The sequence below is a fragment of the Salmo trutta genome, chromosome 26, assembly GCF_901001165.1.
Source record: "Salmo trutta chromosome 26, fSalTru1.1, whole genome shotgun sequence".
Classification (NCBI taxonomy): domain Eukaryota; kingdom Metazoa; phylum Chordata; class Actinopteri; order Salmoniformes; family Salmonidae; genus Salmo; species Salmo trutta.
In genome coordinates this window covers 14517028-14544699 of record NC_042982.1, presented here as the reverse complement: position 1 = coordinate 14544699, position 27672 = coordinate 14517028, and the positions used below count along the sequence as shown (strand labels likewise).

General features: G+C 44.3%; 1 protein-coding gene across 1 annotated transcript in view; it reads right to left on the bottom strand.

Moving 5' to 3' along the window:
• Positions 1–27672, bottom strand: part of LOC115163215 (delta and Notch-like epidermal growth factor-related receptor) — a 70618-nt gene that overhangs the window by 14429 nt on the left and 28517 nt on the right. The window contains exons 2-8 of the mRNA XM_029714913.1: positions 24164–24490; positions 23833–23930; positions 16875–17038; positions 12987–13135; positions 11863–12016; positions 10902–11015; positions 1701–1931 (exon numbers count right to left, since the gene is read on the bottom strand). Of these exons, the coding sequence (XP_029570773.1) occupies positions 1701–1931; positions 10902–11015; positions 11863–12016; positions 12987–13135; positions 16875–17038; positions 23833–23930; positions 24164–24490 (1237 nt within the window). The remainder of the gene's footprint in view (positions 1–1700; positions 1932–10901; positions 11016–11862; positions 12017–12986; positions 13136–16874; positions 17039–23832; positions 23931–24163; positions 24491–27672) is intronic.

The window sequence follows — 27672 nt, the reverse complement described above, 5'->3', positions numbered from 1 at the left end:
ATTCCCACCGACGGTGGCGCCCCCTCCTGCTCGGGTGGCGCTCGGCGGTCGTCGTCACCGGCCTATTAGCTGCCACCGATCCCCTTTTTGGTTTTCCCTTTTTTTGGTTTTGGGCACCTGTGGCCAATTAGCTATTAGAGAGGGTATTTAGTTTAGCTGGCCCGTCCGTTGTTTTTGCGGGATTAATTTTGTTCATTGACGACGTGTTGTTCGTCGGCTTTGCCTTGTCGCCTATTTGTATTTCTTCCCTATGTTTGGGAACTTTTGTTTATCTCCAGTGTTATTAAAAACCCCGCTACCCTGTGTTCGCTGCTTCCTGCACCTCATTCCTCCTACACGACTACCGAAGCCATTACAACTGTACAGTATATAAGGGAATGTTGAGGTTGTTTCAATGAGAGAACAAATAACATAAGGCAATGGTATGAGACAAGAATATACTAATAAGAGTATGAACACAGTGAGAAGTATCTGGCTACAGAGGACAGTCTGAATGGATAGTGTGATTCCCCAAAGGAACTATTTTAAGTGAAGTGATCTAAAATGGTGGAATTGGGTTGTTTCTGTAAATAAAAATAGCCATTACTAATTTAGAGTGTATCTCACTCCCCATCCAACATAAGATTGCAAATTACATCAAGATGAAAACTGAAAGGCAGAAAGACATATAAAGGGAACTCTAGGACAGACTGACAGGGAGGAGCAGCAGCCTGTCACACTGTGTTGATGCTTCTACTGATAGGGTCGTTCTCCTGCAGTCACACCCAGACCTGGGTTTAAATACTATTTGAAATATTTCCAATATTACTACCATTTGTTTAAGCCTGCCTGGAGTGCCAAATGAGCGGGGTTTGCAATTTTGCGACTATTCTATTTGTTCCCTTGTACCAGGCAAGCTCAATCAAGCCCAGCTAAAGTCATAAAAAAAATTTACATTTACATTTAAGTCATTTAGCAGACGCTCTTATTCAGAGCGACTTACAAATTGGTGCATTCACCTTATGATATCCAGTGGAACAACCACTTTACAATAGTACATCTATATGGGGGGGGGGGGGGGGGGGGGGGGTTAGAAGGATTACTTTATCCTATCCCAGGTATTCCTTAAAGAGGTGGGGTTTCAGGTGTCTCCGGAAGGTGGTGATTGACTCCGCTGTCTTGGCGTCGTGAGGGAGCTTGTTCCACCATTGAGGTGCCAGAGCAGCGAACAGTTTTGACTGGGCAGAGCGGGAACTGTGCTTCCGCAGAGGTAGGGGGGCCAGCAGGCCAGAGGTGGATGAACGCAGCTGGGTAATTGATTTCAAATAGTATTTTAACCAAGGTCTGGTCACACAGCTGGGTAATTGCTGAATAAGGATAATGATTTGTCATCATTCCACACCATTAATCTGAGCATGTAGCCATAAAAACCAGTGGCATGATCAATGAGCAAATAATGGGCATGGTATTACGTACTCTGTGTCTGCATCAATGATATCACTGGGTGGGTTGGGGAATGGGTTGTGGAATAGTGAGTAGTAACAATGCTAATTTAAGATGCAGTATATTATATGTGGCAGGTTCACTGTAATATCATATTTATTGTGGGAGAATCAATCTGTTAGCTAGTTTTACAGCTCATCTATAGTGTGGGTAATGGGAGGTGGATCAGATTACCCCCATACTAACACACACTTGCTCGCAGACACAGGATGGCTCACCTGGGACACACAGACACCTGAAGCTAGTGCCCACACTGCGGCAAATCCCGTGGGCACAGGGGTTGAGGGCACAGAAGTCCACCAGCTGGGCACAGGTCGGGCCGGTGAAGCCGGCAGCACAGCTGCAGCCAAAGCCCAGGCCGGGACCCTGGGGGAAGCAGCTCCCGTTGTTGTGGCAGGGGCTGGAGGCACATGGGTCCACTCTCTGTTCACACATACTGCCCTGATACCCTGAGAGAGATGAAGGGAGAAAAAGAGTGAGCGAGAGGAGCGAGAAAGGGGGGGGGGGGCATCTGGTCTGGTGGCAGGAATGCTGTGGGGTTCTGGGAGTGTGAAGGACCCCATTGTGGGTGTTGAGGTGGCTCTGTGGACTCACTGGGATGTAGCCCACAGCATCTGTTTTGTCTACACACATGCACAAACCCGTCCCCCGTCCCCAGTCTCCCTCCCTCCCGTCCACACACAAACACATACAAACAAACAGGTATTCGTTCTTCAACACAAGCCAGCAAGCACATACTTAAAGACATGCTCCGGTACTTTGGCGACTAGTAAGTATTTTTTTTAAACCTCCTGCTTTGGGCTGGACGTGTCCATGTGTAGTTCATACATGCATAATCTATGAGAAAGAAAGAAAACATCCTGTCTGAGACACACGCAGAAACCCAGAGACTCCAGCAGATTATTCCTCCCTCTCTACAGTGACAGTAAGATAATGTCCATCAGTCTGGGTGATATTGAGTCATCCCTGCATCTGGATAAATGAATCAGCAGACCCTGAGAGCCTATCTTCATTAGCCCGGTGAACTACACACACTTACACAATCACTGACACAATCAACATGCTCCTGGGTTATATTGACTGTGTAACACACACATACACAGGCCAACACACATACATAGGCTGACACAAACACCCTCATAAATGCTCACACACACACACAGTCCCTTCACAATAACACACAGTCTCCTCTCTGCGCTACCATGGCGATGATCCTGATAAAAACAGCTTGTGATGGAACCATTCTCCTGAGGAGGGAGGGAGGACAGACGGGAGGGTGGAGAGTGGGGAGGAGGGAAGCGGCAAGGGGGGCACCTTGAGAGTGGCAGAGATGGTGGCAGCGATTGCAGAAGGTGTGACAAAGTGGAAGTTTGATTGAGGGTGACCTCAATTTATGATCAGTCTTTCTCATAAGAACATCAGGATGTAGAAGGCTGGTGGGAGTAGAGAAGCCAGGTCAAACCAGTTAGACTACAGAATTAGACGTTTGTCCAGGTCCCCGGGACGTCGGGAGATACCTTCCATACCGGTCACTAGGGGCATCGAGCAGGCTCACGGCTCGCTAGCGCGTTGTGGATGGCGATAGAGATAGGACTTAAAGGTCCCCATGTAAAAAACCTTTAGAGTGACTAAAATATCACACATAATATTTGGGGGGATAGAAATGCTCACAATTTTAGAAAAATGACTTTTTCTCTGACTTTTTCTCTCATATCATCACGTGACTCTAAGTTTACTTCGATACACACTTTTTTGGGGGGGGGGGGGGGACTTGCCTGTTATGCATGTTATTTTGCCATTAATACATGTCACATAACAATTTGCAAACAATGTAAAATATATATATACACACATATCATTGACTTAATAAAGCCGTGTACAAACAGGCAGCTCCAAAATGCAGGTGTTACAGCCTAGCTCAGTGCTTTCTGTGGTGGTGGGGTAGGCCAGCAGAAAATAGGAGCATTGTACCGTGATTGGCTCAGCATTGCACCGTGATTGGCTCAGTGTTCTGTCACTCATGGGGACACTACGTCACCCGCCTTTAGTAAGGGTAGAACATCAAGAATGTGAGCCCTTCGTGTGCTGCCATCGAGTTACATTAGAAGTGCCCTTCCAAGAAGGCTCAAGGTCATTGGCCACAGACAAAATAATGTCAAATTATATCTACAGTAGCTTTGATTGGACTGATCATGTCAACATCATACTTTCTAAATCTTAGCTAGCAGTCATCATCATTAATCAAGACGACAATCTACTGGAAAATCATTTTTAATCCTTGTCATATGAAGAGAAATTATAGATAAAACATATCGGTGCTCATCGACCATTGGACATAAACATTACACAACAAGTTGGAAATCGCAAATTCAACAGTGAGTTGTTTGGAAGGAATCGGTGGCCGTAGCTAACCGCAAGCATTGCAACTGGGAAGTCAGACTGGGAAAATACGTTTTGAACGGTCATCCAACTCGGAACTGTAAATCTTTGATGACAAAATTTTCCTACGAAGGACTGCCACGCACAACAAGGTGAGTCCAAAAATGTATTGTATGCTGCTGCATAAATGTAATATGCCAGGGAGATAAGGTCAGCCATATAAGCTATGTTTTTTTTTAAAGGCAGTAAACGTGGCTGAATGAACTGTTTTGCTGCCAGACAAGGCTCCGCTGACAGCCAGGTGTAGGGGTGGTAAGGATTCACTCTATGGCGCTGAAAAGAAAGCTCTGCTGTTGGGACAGCTTTATGTAGGAGGTAACAGTTTGTTGGCACCGCTTGTCACCGTTATAGTGCAATTAATGTATTTTTTAGTGTTGTGTAGTGGCTTTGCTGGCATGCATCAAAAAAAATGTTAGGGGACTTTGCCCCAACAAGATTTACATGCTAAAATCGCCACTGCTTCGATATGATGGTTATTATATCTATATTTGCGCATAAAGGCATTTCCACCACCATTTCTCGCATAATTCATTTTACAGACACAAAAAGATCCCACCATGTCGAACAAACAAATTATCTGTCTGCATTTATAAAATTGTACCGAAACTTCCTGTTTCCATCACAGCTGTCATGATTATCTTTCATATGGTATGACTTTACTTGTATAAAAACTGGGGATGGAAACATGATTAATGAAGTAAATGTTTTTATGCATCCCTTTTGGCATGTCTCTTGTGATGCGGTTCACAACAGCACTGACGGATGTGTTGGCATGACAGCCGCTTCAGAGTTTTGAACGACCCTCTTTGGTTCCATGCTGGCTGAAGACGTAGCTAGCCAGTAACTAGCTAACACCAGACACAGATGAAAGGGGAGACATATGTAAGTATCTTTGCCATAGATGAATAGTGTAACATTGTAATTATACTGTATTTGCTGACACGCTACAGTCAAATGTTGGCATCAGTAGAGTAGCTATATAAACCACATCCCTCTGCAAACACGCCTTCTCCAATGTTGGTTACAAGGCAGTACTTATTTAAATTAGGTAAGAGAATATCATGTTACCATTGGTGTATTAACATGAGAGTTAGAGTCACCCAATTCCCTTAATAATCCCACCTCCTGAATCCAAGTGTTTGACATGGGGGAGGGGATCAGTAACTTTATGATCAAAACTCATCAATGAAGAAGCAACAGTCATTTTTCATACTTTGGGCATGATTCTTTGATTTGGTTTTATCCAAATATCATCCAATTTCATGAAAAACATGATTTTGAATGTTCATGACCTTTAAACCGCGCTCTACAACTCAGAGGATTGTGGGTTCAATCACATTGCTAGGCAGTCATTGTTATGTTTTTCTATTTTAACCCTATCCCAAACCTCAACCTTTACCTTAACCAGTCGAAATGAATGATTAAACGTAATTGTCGAGTTTTGACGTTTATCACTCCCTCTGTGTGCGCACACACAGACATATTGACACACAACCGCACATAATCTCAAATGTAGTAGAAAAGGTGACATGACAAGGAGGTAAAGAAACTTGAGAGGTAAAGGTGCCAAAAAAGAAGAATGTGAAGATAGGAGGGAGGGAGGGAGGGAAATCACAGCTCTATTCCGTTATTTCTGTAGAAAGATAAGTCTGCACTGCACAGTTTTCACACCCTGCTGCTTGTGTGCATTTGCCTTGGGCCTTGTTGTCAGGGAGATTGGCTCGGTGTCTGAGCATCAGGACCCCATCTCTCAATTAAATTCAATTCAAGGGGATTTATTGGCATGGGAGACATATGTTAACATTGCCAAAGCAAGTGAAGTAGAAAATATACAAAAGTGAAATAAACAATACAAATGAACAGTAAACATTACACTCACAGAAGTTCCAAAAGAATAAACACATTACAAATGTCATATTATGAATATATACAGTGTTGTAACGATGTGCAAATGGTCAAAGTACAAATGGGAAAATAAATAAACATAAATATGGGTTGTATTTACAATGGTGTTTGTTCTTCACTGGCTGCCCTTTTCTTGTGGCAACAGGTCACAAATATTGCTGCTGTGATGGCACACTGTGTTATTTCATCCAGTAGATATGGGAGATTATCAAAATCAGGTTTGTTTTCAAATTCTTTGTGGATCTGTGTAATCTGAGGGAAATGTGTCTTTAATATGGTCAATCATTTGACAGGAGGTTAGGAAGTGCAGCTTAGTTTCCACCTCATTTTGTGGGCAGTGTGCACATATCCTGTCTTCTCTTGAGAGCCAGGTCTGCCTACAGCGGCCTTTCTCAATAGCAAGACTACGCTTACTGAGTCTGTACATAGTCAAAGCTTTCCTTAAGTTTGGGTCAGTCTGTCACGTCCTGACTCTAGTAAGATGTCATTTTCTATAGTAGAGTAGGTCAGGGCGTGACAGGGGGTGTTTTGGGTTTTCTATTTCTATGTTTAAGTTCTAGTTTTTATATTTCTATGTTGGGGTTGTTTGGGTTAATCTCCAATTGGAGGCAGCTGATCCTCGTTGCCTCTGATTGGAGATCGTATTAAAGTAGGGTTTTTTTCTTCCTGGGTTTTTGTGGGTATTTGTTTTCTGTTTAGTGTATGTCACCTAACGGAACTGTTGTCGGTCGTTTTGTGTATTCATTAAAAAGTAAAATATGAGCACTATACACGCTGCGCCTTGGTCCCCTTTATACGACCCGCGTTACACAGTGGTCAGATATTCTGCCACTGTGTACTCTCTGTTTAGGGCCAAATAGCATTCTAGTTTGCTCAGTTTTTTTGTTAATTCTTTCCAATGTGTCAAGTAATTATCTTTTTGTTTTCTCATGATTTGGTTGGGTCTAATTGTGTTGCTGTCCTGGGGCTCTGTGGGGTCTGTTTGTGAAAAGAGCACCAGGACCAGCTTGCTTAGGAGACTCTTCTGCGGGTTCATCTCTCTGTAGGTGATGGCTTTTTATGGAAGGTTTGGGAATCGCTTCCTTTTAGATGGTTGTAGAATTTAACGTCGCTTTTCTAGATTTTGATAATTAGCGGGTATCAGCCTAATTCTGCTCTGCATGCATTATTTGGTGTTTTATGTTGTACACAGAGGATATTTTTGCAGAATTCTGCATGCAAATTCTCAATTTGGTGTTTGTCCCATTTTGTGAATTCTTGATTGGTGAGCAGACCCCAGACCTCACAACCATAAAGGGCAATGGGTACTATAACTGATTCAAGTATTTTTATCCAGATCCTAATTGGTATGTCAACTTTTATGTTCCTTTTGATGGCATAGAAGGCCCTTCTTGCCTTCTCTCAGATCGTTCACATCTTTGTGGAAGTTACCTGTGGTGCTGATGTTTACGCCAAGGTGTACAGTTGAAGTCGGAAGTTTACATACACTTAGGATGGAGTCATTAAAAGTTTTTTTACCACTCCACAAATTTCTTGTTAACAAACTATAGTTTTGGCAAGTCAGTTAGGACATCTACTTTGTGCATGACACAAGTCATTTTTCCAACAATTGTTTACAGATTATTTCACTGTATCACAATTCCAGTGGGTCAGAAGTTTACATACACTAAGTTGACAGTGCCTTTAAATAGCTTGGAAAATTCCAGAAAATTATGTCATGGCTTTAGAAGCTTCTGATAGGCTAATTGACATAATTTGAGTCAATTGGAGGTGTACCTGTGGATGTATTTCAAGGGATACCTTCAAACTCAATGCCTCTTTGCTTGACATCATGGGGAAATCAAAAGAAAGACCTAAAAAAAAAAATGTAGACCTCCACAAGTCTGGTTCATCCAATTTACAAATGCCTGAAGGTACCACGTTCATCTGCACAAACAATAGCACCCAAGAATAAATACCATGGGACCACACCAGCTCTGTCAGGAGCAATGGGCCAAAATTCACCCAACTTATTGTGGGAAGCTTGTGGAAGGCTACCCAAAACGTTTGACCCAAGTTAAACAATTTAAAGGCAATGCTACCAAATACTAATTGAGTGTATGTAAACTTCTGACCCACTGGGAATGCGTTGAAAGAAATAAAAGCTGAAATAAATAATTCTCTCTACTATTTTTCTGACATTTCACATTCTTAAAATAAAGTGGTGATCCTAACTGACCCAAGACAGGGAATATTAGGATTAAATGTCAGGAATTGTGAAAACTGAGTTTAAATGCATTTGGATAAGGTGTATGTAAACTTCCGACTTCAACTGTAGATAGTTGTTTGTATGCTCTAGGGCAACGGTGTCTAGATGGAATTTGTAGTTGTGGTCCTGGCGACTGGACCTTTTTGGAACACAATTATTTTGGTCTTACTGAGATTTACTGTCATGGCCCAGGTATGGCAGAATCCCCCCCACCCCCACCCCCACCACCTCTGATCATGCTGACAACTCTCCCCAAGACCAAGCTCATAACTCACTATGACACAGGTGGTATGGGTCAGCCGGCATGATAAAGACACACACGCACACATGCGAGTGCATGCATTCACACACATGAACACAGAGGACCCCCCCCCCACCACCACCACACACACATTACCAAGCCTACACACTTTACCAGATTCCCAGGGGAGCTCTGATATGAAAGGAGAGCAGCTTTAGCAGAGCAGCTGTACTTCTACTTGCCAATAGAGTGAGTTAGGAGTCTAAATATAGCACCTCCAGCCCTACTGTTCCTCACTGGAGACAGTGCCAGTCCCAGAGCTGAGAGAGAGACCTCAGAGGACAGAGAGAGCTAGGAGGACTGCTCGGAGCAATCTCCTCAAGAGGCTCAGGCTGTGTCTGAAATGGTACCCATATATCATCAAGCAGATCGCTCAAGATTGACTATGAAATTGGACGTCTGTCCATGTCCTGAGGACGTCAATTCCATGACTCTGAATCCGATTGCACGTTCAATCCCAGTGGTAGACACTCATTTTTTACAGTCTGGTTTTAACCCTATCCCAAACCTTAACCCTTAACTCGACCATTCAGAATGGATGCCTAAACTTAATGTGTTAACCCTATCCCAACCCTTATTTTCAAGATGTGACATTTGGAGAAACGTGGATAAAAGTCTGAATCTGAAGTCAAATTGGTAAAACCATGAGATATTGTTGCTTTCCTAATAAAGTGCACTACTTTTGGCCAAGGCTCAAAGGCGCTATGTCATCTGACATGATTGGTCATGAATGGACATGACACCTAATAACCGAACTTGTGTCATGTTTATGATACTGCTATGCTATCAAACTACTACCATACGCCTGCTCACCTGCTATTTGTCTTCAGCAGTGGCATTTGGTGATCATAAGCCGTGATTCTGCTATGATTGCTTCTGCTATTGTTGTCATCTGTTGTCATCCATCACTTTTTTATGCACAGCCAAACAAAACCAAATGATCATTAAAGCTCTTCACTGCATGTGTCTCCAGAGACAGTGATAGTTATTAAAGAGAGGATTTAGAGTAAAGATACTTGTCACTTCTTCTCCAAATAAATAAGAGACAGTCTAGTCCAAAAGGAAACAGTCGAGGTAAATTAACAACAGTACAAGAGTGTGTCTTTTCGTCATGGATACACCATAATTCCAGGTCCGTCAACTCCAACTTTAGCACTTCACAACTTCTCTGTACCTAGTACTAAGAGGTATGCTGCAAAGCAGGATCAATTAGTTAGCCAGCTAACCTTGATAAGCAACCAGAAATAACTATTGATTTTATAGATCATTTAAAAAGCTAAACTTACATGTTATAAAATATGTTTATTTGTCTGTTAATTCAATTAGACCATGCCCATTTCAAGTTATATCAGAATATTTAGACAAGTTAGTTGGCTAACTCCATAATCCTGCTTTGCAGAATACAACTCTGCTGCCCTCACATTCACCTGCCAGAAAACAACAACTGTGAACCCTAACACATTCTTTACGTCTCTCCTGCTCAGTCTCTCACGACTGGATGGGAATCAGATGGACAGGAGTCTGCAGTGTGGAGCCGTCCGCTCCCACTCCTAGTGTGTTTGTGTATAAACAGAGGTAGAGGTGAGGCAAGGTGCCTCCTCATCACATTCCACTGGCTGATTGCGGTCACCTGTTCACTCGAGAATGTGATAGGCTAATTGCCATGAAACCCAGTAGAAAGGCTTCAAACGGTCTCTCTCTCTCTGCTCCCATTGTTGCACCATAACCATGATTTTTCTGTGAAAACAACCCGGGAGGGAGAAAACTGCTGTGGATGGATAAAAAATTCTGGTCGGCATTCGTCCAACAGTGTTAGATTAATAATTTAATCCGAGTTGCGTTGTTAGCAGGACTGTGGCTCAGAACTCAGTGACCGCAGGGAATTGTACCTGCAATGTACCATCTTTTTTGGACCAGGTTTTACATTCATACCTCCGTTGTTTTATTAATGTGTTCGAAGAGGATTATTCCGGAATGGTTTCGCATGGCTGTGTGTGTGTGCGCGCATTTGTGTGGATTTATAAAAAGTGTGGATTGGCATGCCCTTATTTAGGAGTGCTGTGTTTGTCAGAATTGTAGTTTTAGCGGGCGTAGACTTCCCATGTGGGGCAGAGAGCCGGTCGTTAGGGCTAGGAGAACTAATTAGACTAGTGGAGGAAGGTTTAAATTAAGCAACGGTCTGGCACAGATAAACACCGAGCAGGCACAGAAAGGAATGGCAGCAGAACTAGGATATCCTCACACACATATTCAGACTCGCACAACACCAGACGCACACAACAGCAGACGCACGCCTAGACCAGGGAACCAGGACAGTCCAACACACACACACACACACACACACACACAACCAGCTAAAATAAAACGGATTAACAACTGGGTATTTTGCAGTACATCCTTGCTATTGTGCAATGCTGTGGATCTGTACATATTATGGCAATAGATGGTCTGCACTCAGAGAATTGCTGTGCTATTGGTACTAGGGTACCTACTACCCTCAGGGCAGAGTTATGATAAAGTACCTACCCTCAGGACAGTAGCACCTGGGTCCAGCCAGGCTGCTGGAGCAGGTAGCCCCGTTCCTGCAGGGCTGAGACAGGCAGTGGTCCACCTGCAACTGGCAAAGACCACCCTCGAACCCTGGAGCACACAGACGAAACACAGTGTCACATAGCATTAAACCTGAACACACACAGAAGGAGCCAAACATACACCCGCAACTCTTACGCACTGACATGCAAACCATCCAACTATCACTATAACAAGAACACACACAGAAAAACAAATGCACGCAACACACACACAGGCCACTCTATGTCTCACACTTCCCCATGACTGTCTATCTTCATTAACTCATCAGGTCAATTCAAAACAGAACACTCACTCTTCCAAGAACAAGTCAACAAGTCCTGCATCTAGCCAATTACCCCCAACCTTACTACCCATCAGTCATGTAGTGTGGCTTCCACATTGCTTTAGATGAGCCTGTGAGAACCCACTGCACTCAGTCTGTCTGTCAGGCAGGCAGGCATACCACCACAGTCCTGTAATCACTCTTCTCTAATAAGATGTGGCTGGCCATCAACAACAGCTCCAGCCTCTGCTTCTATAACAAGGCAATTATCCTCTCAGGTGGATCAAAGCTGCCCTCACTGGTCCGGGCCCCAAATATATCTAATTGACAAGTTGAAAGGGTTCATTCTTCTCTGCGTCCCCTATTTCATTTGGAGACACTCACACACGCAGGCCTCAGGAGGTTGGTGGCACCTTAATTGAGGAGAAAGGCTCGTGGTAATGACTGGAGCGGAATAGGTGGAATGGTATCAAATACATCAAACACATGGCTTGCAGGTGTTTGATGCCATTCTCTTTGCTCCATTCTGGCCATTACTATGAGCTGTACTCCCCTCAGCAGCCCACTGTGATGCACGTACATACGCATGTACACACAGACACACACACACACACACAAACACACAGTAGTTACCTGGAGGGCAGATACAAGTGAAGTTGCGGCCCTCGTCCCCCTGCCTCAGGTCACTACAGATGGCGTAGTTCTGGCAGGGCCTGAGGTGGCAGGCATCAAACTCCTCACAGAAGATTCCAGAGTAACCATTCTCACACTCACAGAAGAAGGTGCTCTGGAGGTCAGAGGGGTGGGTCACTGTCACACACTGACTGACTAAAGGTACCAAAACTAGTGCCAGTTTCTCGCAACCACATGACCTGACCAGGATAAACTCTTGGCTCTATATGTGACTAGTATAGGGGTTCATTTGATGAGAAGAAAAACTGATGAGACTGAGTGGTCAGAAAACATTGTGGAACATTCTAAGCATAATGCTCAACACTTTGTCTATCACTGGGATGGTTCTGGTTACTGGGGCTACATGCTGCTCTATTGAGATGTACAACCCTGGGATTCTCTATTGTTAGTCCTCGAAACCCCACCGATGCCCTTTTCCTCCCAGCTCCCCAAAGTGTGGTGTGCTAAATCACCCTCTAACACTGCACCTGTAGGCGGGAGGGAAAGAGCTAGCAGGCCCTCAGTCTAACACACGTCTCCTCTCTCCCCTTTCCCTTCCTCTCTTCTCTCCTCTCCCTTTCTTCTTTTTTCTCCCTCTCTTCACTTCTCTTCTCTCTACTCCTCTCTGCAGCAGTCTACTCCTCTCTGCAGCAGTGATTATTCTGCTAACTGCAATGCCTCTATGGACCCAGGGAGCGGGGGAGCCCCAGGGAGCAGTAGGAATGCAGGACTTTATTATTAAGAACTCTGTCTCCATCCCACAATACATTTATATCTTTCTCTGTTCCCATGGCAATAAGACATGGTCTTTATTCTGTCTTACTTATCTTTTTCTTCACTCAGTCTCCTGTTGCTATGTTACCGCATAGTGTATCATCAAGACAATAGTGTCGCAGTCTTACAATATTCTGCTGAATTACAGCAATTACGTTCCAGTATATTGAGGGGGGAAATCAGTTTTCTGAATATTGAAAGTGACATGTTAAGCCTTAAAATAGTGTTCACAGAATCATGCCCAAAGACAAGGGATTGATTCACCGACCCAAGGACAGGTGACATCACATATTTGACCCCTGACCTCTTACCACAGAGGGCTGGGTGATGCACTTCCCCTTCCCAGAGCATTGTGGGTCGCTGAAGCGGCTGCCAGGCTCCACACAGCTGCTGGCCTTCACTGTCAGATTGAGACGCAGGGTGACTTCCAAGCCACTGGGGGTGCCCACGCGCAGCACACCTACAACGGGAGAGAGAAAAAAACAAGATCAGTCAAAAAACATTTATTCTATCCTAAGGTCCTAGCTGGTTCACCTTGATAAATATGAAAAGACTGATTAAATGTGAGCAATATTGAATATTGCCAATGTAACTAGAGAGAAAGGTAGGGGAGGTCAACATGGATGCATGGACAGAGGCATTGTGTTTAGATAAGGTGCAGAGAGAAGTAATGGTTCCTTGCAAAGAAGATTATGGTCAAACGTGTCCGGTTCTACACAAGTTTACTATCTTAACATCATCGTACATAACATCGACCAGAACACCTTGTGTTTGACAAATGTTCTAGGAGGGGTTGCTTATGGATCATTGCCTAGAAAAGACACCTCTAGCTTCCATTGGAAAAGAGAAATGTATTTCCCGGTTGACCAACTATTAGAGAAATGGAAAGGAAAAGGCCATTGTCATGACGTTGGCCTCTTTGGGTACAGGAAGGACCGTTGACCCCCTTCCATTTCTACCATCACCCAACCTACCTTCCTCCCAACCCAGGGTTGTAAAAATTCCAAGAGGAGAATCTACTACAACATGTTTCATAGAGAGACAAAGGAAATTCTTCCAACTCATAGAATTGGAGAACCGAGCGACATGTGTGTTCTGGAGAAGATATGGAAGATTGATGAAGACTCCAGCTACGAACTGATCCGCTTGGTACAATTTTGTGATACTCAGAAGAGACAATATAGCCATATTACCATAAAACTGTTTATATAATAGCCTCAGCGATGAGACTGGCATCATAATGGTTGTATAAAATGTATTAATAAGGATAAAGCTATTTGTAATACATTGAGATGCTATGTACTGATGTTAATGTGATAGAATTGTATTTCTGTAACCAAGTCTAACTCAGTCATAGGCACGCCCCCAGGGACACATACAGGACCAGGCGTCATTTGACAAGCCTGTTCTATGGGCACTATAAAACACCCCCTGATTTACATTTCTACAGACCAGGCCTACACTCCATTGCGAGTTGGCTCATTAGGTTTTATCATCCAAGTACTCTACTGAAAGTGAACCATACCACGTGGTTAACTTTTAGACTATCGATATCGACAGAATAAGAACAAGTCTTTGATGTTAATTATTAGTCTGCAGCTAAGTAAATTATATCATCGAACGCGAAGACCAACAACATCCATTCTATGACGACATTAATGAATGTCGCTCTGAAAGATACATTCTAACCGAGAGAGAGAGAGAACGCGGACAGAACTCCCCATCAGAACAAAACTCTCCAACAAGAATCCCGACGACACATGAGCGTAAATATATATTGATTGCAATTGTTCCCGAATGAGTGAGCCTTCAATTGTCAATTGTTAATATTAATGAACTCTGTGTAACTTCTCAGCTTACCGTTTATGACCCATTGTCTAACAGACCAGCCATGCTTGTTAGCCATTAGGGCACATTACTATACCAATCCTTTGTGACGATAATTACTGTTTGTATGTTTTCTATTAATTACTTAGTGTAGTAAATAAATGATTTTAAGACAATTGATGTATGGATGATTTTAGTAAAGACTGGGTTCGTGCAGATACAACAATTTACGACGTTTGGGAATGAGACTGGACGCGAGGTAAAATACACCATTCAAACCAGAAGATAATCGGCCTATATTATAATATAGGAAAGTTATATTAGGAAAATTATAACTTTGTAATCTGAATATTTTTCTTGGTGCCCCGATCTCCTAGTTAATTACAATTAAACGATTAATCAGTTTAATCGCGTGATAATAATTACAGGGAGTTAATTGATAAACCTATCTTCAGTTTAATGGTACCCAAAGACACGACACCATGCTAGCAAATATGAATCAAAACCAAAATATATTAGTTATTGTTTTGTTAGTTATGTATCATGTGACACACAGCAGACTGCTACCAGAAGCCTCTATTTTAAAATAGCCTCAAAGTGAAGATTAACAGCCGTTATTAGGGACCTGCTATGAGCCAATGAGGCGTGAGCAAAGCCAGGACGAGTCATTGCCACAGCAAAGCCCTGCAGCCAATCAGGCGTCTATAAAAGCTGGTCCCCTAACACCTCACCATTTTCTGGTTAGGTCAGCCCAATAACGTCTGTTCCTCACAACACAAACTCACAAATGCAAAGTTACTGCTCTCTGATGCAGCACTCACATGCACACACACACTTACGCTGCGTTTAGACAGGCAGCCCAATACTGATATTTTTTTCACTAATTGGTCTTTTGACCAATCACATCAGATCTTTTCACATCAGATCTTTTTCAGAGTTTAACTGATTGGTCAAAAGACTAATTAGTGAAGAAAAAAAAGATTAGAATTGGGCTGCCTGCCTAAATGCACGCACACTGTAAAAAAAAAGATTAAACTCACAATTGTAAGGCTACCAACTGCAATATGATTGTCCGTTTGCTCAACAGAATGTTCACACACAAACCTTTTGTTGTGAGTTTACTCAACAACATTTCTGCTGAGCAAATTCACAATCTTATTGCAGCTGGTTGCCTTACAATTGTGAGTTGATTCATATATATATATATATTTTACAATCCACTCTGCCACCATCATTATTTCATTCACACTAGTAGTCTCAGATGTACGAACATGTGGTACATGCGTGCACAAGTGGGAATGTGTGTGCACTCGTGCGTGTGTACTGCATGTTTTTGCATGTGAGACAGGTTATGTGAGATGCACACAAGCACACACACATCTCCACAGCAGCCATACGCTCAAGGACGTGACTAATTTATTATCCTGAGTCTTTGACTGGTAAACAACCAAACACAACGACAGAAAAACGACTGTCACTCTTTCTCTCTCCTTTTCTCTCTCTCTCTCTCTTTAATTCTCCCTCTCCTCCCTCACTCCAGACAGAGCCGCAGGATCTCAGGCGGAGTGTCTCCAGCCAGCTCAAGGTCAGTGGACAGACAGGCTGAGACCTAACACAGCAGTGTTGGTATGGAGACCACGCACAGGGGTCAAGTAGACAATTCACTAAAGGGAAGGACACCAATTACGACGCCACACCTGCTGGAATCCACCGAACCTTTAGACGTATGTTACTGTAACATTCCTCATTGAAAATAGACTTAACGATAAAATATGCAGAAAAATAACAAACCTGAATTCCAGAGCCAAGTGTTTATGTGCGCCAGCCCAATACAAATGAGACATTATCATACCGTTTATGAATTGTATGGATATTGCGTTCTTGATTGACATTTCATGCAAATGACTGATCCAGACAACTCAGAACACTGCAGAGAATGTGAATGTTAGTATTGGAAACATGATGGAATACAATTCCATCCTATTCCCCAATGGGCTTGTTTGATCAGGGGCGTATGTCTCTGACTTTGAGGTACCTTATACCAATAAACTACAAGTGTCTTCTAAATAGGAATATGTATAATATGCACTTTTATCACTATATGTGCTATGCAAAGATTCATTCCATTGGAGTTGAAGATAGCCATCTCTAACGCAAAATACAGTTGGCACCAATGACAGGTTTGGCAGTATGGAAGTGATAGCGCCATAGCACCTGTACATTTCCACCAAATGGACAGACAGAATAAAGTGACCTATATTCCTACATATGCTTTTTAACAGTTGTATTGAGGTGGGGGGAAATCTTCTGTTCCACATAGGAACAGACAGGATTACGTAAGTAAGTAAATTGAGATGGAAGAAGGGCCTTACTGAGGAAGTAGTTGTGTCCAAGGGGGAGGGAGTGGTCAGGGACCACCAGTCCATCTGAGGCCTGCTGGAACCACATGATGGTCCCCTCCACCAAGGAGGAACGCTGGAAACCATCCTCTCCAACACGCCAAAGGACGGGCGCTCCACTCACATTCACTACGATCCTGAAGAGAGAGGGAGAGGGGAGGGGGGAGGGAATGTGAGAGAGAAAGAGAGAGTCCTCGAAGCCAAACACTTTTGTTACCAGCCTGCTACAGTGCGTTCAGAAAGTATTCATATCCCTTCATTTATTCCACATTTAGTTGTGTTACAGACAGAATTCCAAATTGATTAAAAATACACAGAATTCCCCATAATGACAAAGTGAAAACATGTTTTTGGAAAAATGTATTACAAATTATATACAGAAATATCTGATTTACATAAGTATTCACAACCTTTGCTTTGACACTCCAAATTGAGCACCCTTTGCCTTGATGACAGCTTTGCACACTCTTGGCATTCTCTCAACCAGCTTCACCTGGAATGATTTTCCAACAGTCTTGAAGGAGTTCCCACATATGCTGAGCACTTGTTGGCTGCTTTTCATTCACTCTGCGGTCCAACTCATCCCAAACCATTTCAATTAGGTTGAGGTCGGGTTATTGTGGAGGCCAGGTTATCTGATGCAGCTTGGAGGTGTGTTGGGTCATTGTCCTGTTGAAAAACAAATTATATTCCCACTAAGCGCAAACCAGATGGGACGGCTTATAGCTGCAGAATGCTGTGGTAGCCATGCTGGTTAAGTGTGCCTTGAATTCTAAATAAATCACAGACAGTGTCACCAGCAAAGCACACCCACACCATCACACCTCCTCCTCCATGCTTCACGGTGGGAACCACACATGCGGAGATGATCCGTTCACCTAATCTGCGTCTCACAAAGACACGGCGGTTGGAACCAAAAATCTCAAATTTGGACTCATCAGACCAAAGGACATATTTCCACCGGTCTAATGTCCACTGCTCGTGTTTCTTGGCCCAAGCAAGTCTCTTCTTCTAAATGGTGTCCTTTAGTAGTGATTTCTTTGCAGCAATTCTACCACGAAGGCCTGATTCAAGCAGTCTCCTCTGAACTGTTGATGTTGAGATGTCTCTGTTACTTGAACTCTGTGAAGCATTTATTTGGGCTGCAATTTCTGAGGTTGGTAACTCTAATGAACTTATCCTCTACAGCAGAGGTAACTCTGGGTCTTCCTTTCCTGTGGCGGTCCTCATGAGAGACAGTTTCATCATAGCGCTTGATGGTTTTTGCGACTGCACTTGAAGAAACTTTCAAAGTTCATGAACATTTCTGGATTGACTGACCTTCATGTCTTAAAGAAATGATGGACTGTCATTTCTCTTTGCTTATTTGAGCTGTTATTGACACAACTGATTGACTCAAACGCATTAAGAAGGAAATAAATTCCACAAATTAACTTTTAACAACGCACACCTGCTAATTGAAATGCATTCCAGGAGACTACCTCATGAAGCTGGTTGAGAGAATGCCAAGAGTGTGCAAAGCTGTAATCAAGGCAAAGGAGGGCTACTACTCGCATACCCCGAGAGCATCTGGTCAGCGGGGTGGTGGCACTGGAATCCTCATCTCTCCCAAGTGGACATTCTCTCTTTCTCCCCTGACCCATCTGTCTATCTCCTCATTTGAATTCCATGCTGTCACAGTCACTAGCCCATTCAAGCTTAACATCCTTATCATTTAACACCCTCCAGGTTCCCTTGGAGAGTTCATCAATGAGCTTGACGCCTTGATAAGTTCCTTTCCTGAGAATGGCTCACCCCTCACAGTTCTGGGTGACTTTAACCTCCCTACGTCTACCTTTGACTCATTTCTCTCTGCCTCCTTCTTTCCACTCCTCTCCTCTTTTGACCTCACCCTCTCACCGTCCCCCCCTACTCACAAGGCAGGCAATACGCTTGACCTCATCTTTACTAGATGCTGTTCTTTTACTAATCTCACTGCAACTCCCCTCCAAGTCTCCGACCACAACCTTGTATCCTTTTCCCTCTCTCTCTCCTCCAACACTACTCACTCTTCCCCTACTCAGATGGTATTGCGCCGTCGTAACCTTCGCTCTCTCTCTCCTGCTACTCTTTCCTCTTCCATCCTATCATCTCCTCCCTCTGCTCAACCCTTCTCCAACCAATCTCCTGATTCTGCTTCCTCAACCCTCCTCTCCTCCCTTTCTGCATCCTTTGACTCTCTATGTCCCCTATCCTCCCGGCCGGCTCAGTCCTCCCCTCCTGCTCCGTGGCTTGACGACTCATTGCGAGCTCACAGAACAGGGCTCCGGGCAGCCGAGCGGAAATGGAGGAAAACTAGCCTCCCTGCGGACCTGGCATCTTTTCACTCCCTCCTCTCTACATTTTCTTCCTCTGTTTCTGCTGCTAAAGCCACTTTCTACCACTCTAAATTCCAAGCATCTGCCTCTAACCCTAGGAAGCTCTTTGCCTCCTTCTCCTCCCTCCTGAATCCTCCTCCCCCCCCCCCTCTCTGCGGCGCGGCTCACTCTTGGATTGCGTCCTACCTGACAGGTCGCTCCTACCAGGTGGCGTGGCGAGAATCCGTCTCCGCACCACGTGCTCTCACCACTGGTGTCCCCCAGGGCTCAGTTCTAGGCCCTCTCCTATTCTCGCTATACACCAAGTCACTTGGCTCTGTCATATCCTCACATGGTCCATCCTATCATTGCTACGCAGACGACACACAATTAATCTTCTCCTTTCCCCCTTCTGATAACCAGGTGGCGAATCGCATCTCTGCATGTCTGGCAGACATATCAGCGTGGATGATGGATCACCACCTCAAGCTGAACATCGGCAAGACGGAGCTGCTCTTCCTCCCGGGGAAGGACTGCCCATTCCATGATCTCGCCATCACGGTTGACAACTCCATTGTGTCCTCCTCCCAGAGTGCTAAGAGCCTTTGCGTGACCCTGGATAAGACCCTGTCGTTCTCCGCTAACATCAAGGCGGTGACCCGATCCTGTAGGTTCATGCTCTACAACATTCGCAGAGTACGACCCTGCCTTACACAGGAAGCGGCGCAGGTCCTAATCCAGGCACTTGTCATCTCCCGTCTGGATTACTGCAACTCGCTGCTGGCGGGGCTCCCTGCCTTTGCCATTAAACCCCTACAACTCATCCAGAACACCGCAGCCCGTCTGGTGATCAACCTTACCAAGTTCTCTCACGTCACCCCGCTCCACTGGCTTCCAGTTGAAGCTCATATCTGCTACAAGACCATGGTGCTTGCCTACGGAGCTGTGAGGGGAACGGCACCTCCTTACCTTCAGGCTCTGATCAGTCCCTACACCCAAAGAAGGGCACTGCGTTCATCCACCTCTGGCCTGCTCGCCTCCCTACCTCTGCGGAAGCACAGTTCCCACTCAGCCCAGTCAAAACTGTTCACTGCTCTGGCACCCCAATGGTGGAACAAGCTCCCTCACGACGTCAGGACAGCGGAGTCAATCACCACCTTCCGGAGGCACCTGAAACCCCACCTCTTTAAGGAATACCTGGGTTAGGATAAAGTAATCCTTCTAACCCCTCCCCCACCCCCCGCAAAACAAAAACAAAAAATAGATATAGATGTACTATTGTAAAGTGGTTGTTCCACTGGATATCATAAGGTGAATGCACCAATTTGTAAGTCGCTCTGGATAAGAGCGTCTGCTAAACGACGTAAATGTACTTTGAAGAATATCAAATATAAAATATATTTTGATTTGTTTAACACTTTTTAGGTTACTACATGATTCCATATGTGTTATTTCATAGTTTTGTTGTAGTTAGTTTTGATTGTTCTACATTGTAGAAAAATTTAAAAATAAAGAAAAACCCTGGAATGAGTAGGTTTGTTCAAACTTTTGACTGGTACTATATGTAAATGAGATATTTCTGTATTTTATTTTCAATACATTTGTTTTCACTTTTTCACTATGGGGTATTGTGTGTAGATGCATGAGAACACAACAAAATGTCAAATAAGTCAAGGGATATGAATACCTTCTGAAGGCACTGTATACATTTTATTAGACACACAAACCCCCATGCTAGTAGGATGGAATGGTGGACATGAGTAATGCCTGGTCCTGTCTGTCTCAGTGGGGGTACTATACTGCTTACTGTGGTGACTGTACAGCTCTGAAGGCGAGGGAGTAGAGTTATGACTGCTGTGGTCAAGGGCCATTACTCATCTGACTTTGGGCCAATTACTGGAAGAGAGAGTCTCTCTGCACAGACAGACAGTGTCAGCAAAGCAGATGAGCACCAACTCAACACAAGACCAGCTACACTCCCAGACTCCTCCCACTGGCTGAGTCACTCACAGATAAATAAACACACACAGGTAAGTAAGTAAGTATTGACCTTTCAAAAGCTTTTGATAGCATTGAACACCATTTTTTGTTGTTGCATAAATTACAAACGTATGGCCTTTGAAATAGAGCCCTCGACTAGTTTAGGAGTGTGACGATCGTCGTAAGGAGTAGACCAAGGTGCAGCGTGTTGAGTGCTCATTATAAATATTTATTATACTCAGAACACTATACAAAACAATAAACAAAGAAACACGAACGTCACGTCCTGCAGGCTTCACTGAGCAATACAAAAACAAGATCCCACAACTAAAGGTGGAAAAAAGGGCTGCCTAAGTATGATTCCTAATCAGAGACAACGATAAACAGCTGCCTCTGATTAGGAACCACACTCGGCTCAACACAAAGAAATAGAAAACATAGAAAGGCATAGAATTCCCACCCCACATCACACCCTGACCTAACCCCAAAAAGTTCCAATAAACAATCTAAGGTCAGGGCGTGACAAGGACTTACTTAGTTAATAGGAAACTGTTTTGTGGAACAGCACAGTTTTGGAGTTCAAGAACGTGCCCTGTTGGGATTCCTCATGGTTTGATCCTTGGCCCATAGGTTTTTTTTTTATTGATGTTAATGACAATTTTGATTGTGTACATTTTATATTGTTTGCTGATGACACCAACATCTTTCTGTCTGATAAAGATGGTCAGAAATTGATCGTTAAAATGAATTTGTATTAAAAAAAAATTGGATGACTGGTTTAAAGCAAATAAGCTGTCTTTTTAAATTAGGGCAGTCAACGTTAGCGAGTTAATAATGCATTTATGCGCTACATGTTTATCGGCTTACTTTTTTTTTACACCGTTAATCGCGTCTCCATTTCTTCACCACATGGAAACTTTTAAGAGTAAGTGTTTCCGTAACGGACCTGTCACGGCCTATCTGTGTAAAGTTATCTGAACAGTACAGATGGTTAGTTTTCATAACACTGTTGGACAAGTTGAAAGACTCTTTGTTCTTTGTGTCAATAGAGCAGTGTTTTCCTGTAGTCACACTAATTTAGAATGCCTGAAGCTTTAACAGTACTTAAAGCTGTGTGTGTATGTCCTGTGCGCAAGTGTTCAACTTTTTCTCCCCAAGTTCGATTTTGTCTCATCGCTACAACTCCCCAACAGGCTCAGGAGAGGCAAAGGTCGAGTCATGCGTCCTCTGAAACATGACCCGCCAAACCGCACTTTTTAACACCCGCTGCTTAACCCGGAAGACAGCTGCACCAATGTGTTAGAAGAAACACCATTCAAATGACGACCGAAGTCAGCCTGTAGGCACCTGGCCCGCCACAAGGAGTTGCTAGAGTGCGATGAGCCAATTATAGTCCCCCTAGCCAAACGACGCTGGACCTATTGTGCGCCGCCCTATGGGACTCCCGGTCACAGCCGGTTGTGACACAGCCTGGGATCGAACCCGGGTCTGTAGTGACGCCTCAAGCACCGCGATGCTGTGCTTTAGACTGCTGCGCCACTCGAGAGGCCCACTACTTGTTATTTTTTATTGGACTTTTTTAATTATTGATAGTGATTATTGTACTGCAATGTTGAGGGAGCTAGCACACAAGCATTTCACAGCACCTGTTATACAAGCTGTAAACTGTGTATGTGATGAATACAATTTGATTTTAAATAAGTAAAATGTGTGTGTGTGTGTGTGTGTGTGTGTGTGTGTGTGTGTGTGTGTGTGTGTGTGTGTGTGTGTATGTGTGTGTGTGTGCGCGCGTCTGCATGTGAGCTTGCATGCATGCAGGCACTATCAGTAATTAGCACACATCACACCAACACAACACAAAAACTATATTTGCCTACAGCTAAGAGCGGAGACTGTTATGCTGATAAAGACCTCTTATGTTTCCACTCCCCCGTCATTTAAAAGAGACACTATACATTGACCACTTTGCATGACCAATAAAGGACATTTATGATGCTTGCTTAAATCAGAACACATTGCAGTCAGGCACTATACTTGGGCAACACAATAGAGGTAATTTGCTACCATCGGGGGTTGCTGACGGAATAATAAAAGACTGCAAGTTCCATGTAAATGACACAGGACGATAATCATAAGACAATGATCTCAAGGGAAGACAGATGTAGTGCAGTCTCCAGTGTGGTTTTATGTAGAACTACAGTTCACTTGGGAGAAAGGGAGAGGATAGAATAAACAGGGGAGAGAGAGAGAGGTTAGGTTAAACAGGGGAGAGAGGGAGGGAGGGAGAGGTTAGGATAAACGGGACAGAGGGAGAGGTTATGATAAACGGGAGAGAGGGAGAGCTTAGGAGAAACAGGGGAGAGAGGGAGAGGTTAGGATAAACAGGGGAGGGAGGGAGGGAGAGGTTATGATAAACAGGGGAGAGAGGGAGAGCTTAGGATAAACAGGGGAGGGAGGGGTTATGATAAACAGGGGAGAGAGGGAGAGGTTATGATAAACAGGGGAGAGAGGGAGAGGTTATGATAAACAGGGGAGGGAGGGAGGGCACTATGCAAACACACACACATATATACACACACAGGAAGGTACCAGTACATGCAATACAGGGCTCTTACTTGATGGCAGTCTCTTCAGGCACCTCTAGAGAGAGAGTAAGAGTTCCAGAGGTCAGCTCACACAGCTCAGGACTCACACAGTGCAGTCCCTCCGTCACCTGCAACAGGAACACACACACATACACACATATGCATGCATGGACACACAGAGACACACATACACACAGGCACTCACATACATGGAAACACAAAGATACACACATGAGGCAGCAAGTGGATAAATGTAATTATTTTATAAGACAAATAAAGAAGTTCTGCGAACTCTGAACCTAGCTAGCTGGTCAGCTGGACTGTTGTGACTACTAGAGTACAGGTAGCATTCATCTCTGACCTGTTCTTTCTCCCACTGCACCACCAAGAGTCTCTGTCCAGCCTTAGGCTGCCACGGTTGCAGCGTCAGAGGTGCCTGCGTGGTGCTGGACACTGTTGTTGGCTGGGAGGGCTGAGTGGCGGTTGTGGGTGTGGCGGGTGTGGCCTGTTCGGGGGCAGGGGGTGTGGCAGGATCCCAGCTGGAGACAGGAAGCAGGTCCAAGGTGGCCTGCTCACACTTCTCCCCCTCGTACCCCTCGCTGCACTCGCAGGTGTACTCCTCGCTCTCACCACTGCGGCTACAGTTGCCATGGAAACATGGGCTGTTGGCACAGGGGTCTGTGAAAAACTGACAACACAAAGAGGAAAGGGAAAATGGCTATAGATGACATGGGAAACGAAACGCCAATTTCAGACTCAATATTTGTTGTATATAAACCACTGTATATTATGGATGCATCTGACATTACAACCTTTCCTCCATAGGGCACTGCTTTTGACCAGAGCTCTTTCCTGTCCACTATGCCTTCATCTCAAATTACACCTTTTACAACCACTACTTCACAGGACTCTGGTCAAAAGTAGTACACTACATAGGGAATAGGGTGTCAATCGAGACGTAGGCTGTATCCTCACTATTCTGTAACAGCCATCACCATTGGCTCAGAGGATTCTCCCCTTGTCCATTATTAACACCTGGATGTTTATTACAACTTTTCCTGCTTAGGCTGCAAAACCAAGAGTGGCAAAGAATGCAATGTTCTATGGCAGTTTTATATTTGCAGCACGTCTAAGGTAAGAGAGCTCAGTTTACCAGCCTAATCTCTCAAATCTAATTTTCATCCCTCTTCTCTCTTCCTTCATGTTCTTTTCCCTCTTTCTTGTCTTCTTTGCTTTTTACTCTCTCTCTACTTGCGAAAGCCTGTTGCAAATATGTCCACTTGTCACATGCTAGCTGTATTGTTCTTGTAAAGGCCACAACAAAATATACATTAATGCACAGTTATAAACAAATACTCAATCACGACCACAGGCTTCCCTGTTATGTCCATAAGTAATCAGAAATGTCCTACGAATGAACCTAGGGTTGGAACTCATATGTGCAACCAGAAGCTCAAGGCTCCTCAATATCACACACACATTACTTTAATGGACCCTGGCAATCTCTTTCATGCTGCTTTCTCCCATTAATAATTCACCATATTTGGAGAAAAAAAACTCTTACAAAAGCGTTTGACGGTGAGAGAAGATAAAGCTAAGTAGGTTCCAAGATGGCGTAGCAGTCGGATGTGTGTTTTGTCTTGTCCCGTCCTGTCCCGTGTAAATATAGTTTTCCTCTGGGGTTTTTCATATATATTTCATATATATTTTAATCTCACTTTCCATCTACGGACTGAATATACTCTCCTGCAACCCGCCTCACCCAATGTGGTATGGATCTGCTATTTTATACTTTAGAACCGGAACCCCCATCAGAGGCTAGCCAGCTAACTAGCTACTAGCTAGTAGTCAGTTAGCCACTGCTAGCGGTCTTCACCGTTAACTCGGACACCAGCCAGCCTCAGCTTGGTTAACACCTGCCAGTCTACACAGCGCGATATCAACCCAGAGCATATCAGACTACTTTTTCTCTACCACATCTCCGGATTCCTATCGCAAGCTCTGAACCTTTACACCGGATCATCGCTGCTAGCTAGCTGCAATCCGAGTGGCTACACCTGGCTAACATCTCTGTCCCGAAGCAAGCACCAGTTAGCCTTGAGCTAGGCTCATCTCTCGGCTAGACGAGGAGGTCCACCAGCTAATTCTTGGCCTACAATACCTCTTTTGTGAATTGGCCTGGACCCTTTACTGCCGATACGGAGCCCCGCCGATCCATCACGACTGGTCTGCCGACGTAATCGTCCGAGGTGATTTCAACAGGCTCTTCCGTTGCAACGTTTGAATCGCCATGTCTCCAGCTCGCCTAGCGAGTAGAGACTACTAAATCGGCTCCCTGACTCACCTATTGCTACTCATTGGAACCTATGATCACTCGGCTACACATGCCTCTCCCTAATGTCAATATGCCTTGTCTATTGCTGTTTTGGTTAGTGATTATTGTCTTATTTCACTGTAGAGCCCCCAGCCCTGCCAATATGCCTTAGATAGCCCTTTTGTCCCAACCCCCACACACGCAGTGACCTCACCTGGCTTAACTGGTGCCTCGAGAGACAAAACCTCTCTCATCGTCACTCAATGCCTAGGTTTACCTCCACTGTACACAAATCCTACCATACCCTTGTCTGTACATTATGCCCTGAATCTATTCTACCAGGCCCAGAAATCTGCTCCTTTTACTCTCTGTTCCGAACGTACTAGACGACCAGTTCTTATAGCCTTTAGCCTTACCCTTATCCTACTCCTCCTCTGACCCTCTGGTGATGTAGAGGTTAACCCAGGCCCTGCAGCCCCCAGCACCACTCACATTCCCCAGGCGCTCTCATTTGTTGACTTCTGTAACTATAAAAGCCTTGGTTTCATGCATGTTAACATCAGAAGCCTCCTCCCTTAGTTTGTTTTATTCAGCAAGCAGGCCTTTCAAACCGACCTGGCCTGGGTATCCTGGAAGGCTATCTTTTTCAAACAGAAATTTGAATCCTGTTATTTATCTTCTTGCTCTTTTGAACCCCAGTATCTCTACTTAAACATCATCATCTGCACATCTATCACTCCAGTGTTAATGCTAAATTGTAATTATTTCGACTCTATGACCTATTTATTGCCTTACCTCGCTAATCTTCTACATTTGCACACACTGTACATAAACTCAGCAGAAAAAGAAACATCTCATTTTCAGGACCCTGTCTTTCAAAGATAATTTGTAAAAATCCAAATAACTTCACAGCTCTTCACTGTAAAGGGTTTAAACACTGTTTCCCATTCTTGTTCAATAAAATACAATGACTGAGCATGCACCTGTGGAACGGTCGTTAAGACACTAACAGCTTACAGACTGTAGGCAATTAAGGTCACAGTTATGAAAACTTAGGACACTAAAGAGGCCTTTCTACTGACTCCGAAAAACACCAAAAGAAAGATGTCCAGGGTCGCTGCCCATCTGCGTGAACGTGCCTTAGGCATGCTGCAAGGAGGCATGAGGGCTGCAGATGTGGCCAGGGCATAAATTGCAATGTCCATACTGTGAGACGCCTAAGACAGCGCTACAGGGAGACAGGATGGACAGCTGATCGTCCTCGCAGTGGCGACCACATGTACAACACCTGCACAGGATCGGTATATCCGAACATCACACCTGCGGGACAGGTACAGAATGGCAACAACTGCCCGAGTTACACCAGGAACGCACAATCCCTCCATCAGTGCTCAGACTGTCCGTAATAGGCTGAAAGAGGCTGGACTGAGGGCTTGTAGGCCTGTTGTAAGGCATGTCCTCACTAGACATCACCGGCAACAACGTCGCCTATGGGCACAAACCCGTCGCTGGACCAGACAGGACTGGCAAAAAGTGCTCTTCACTGACAAGTTGCA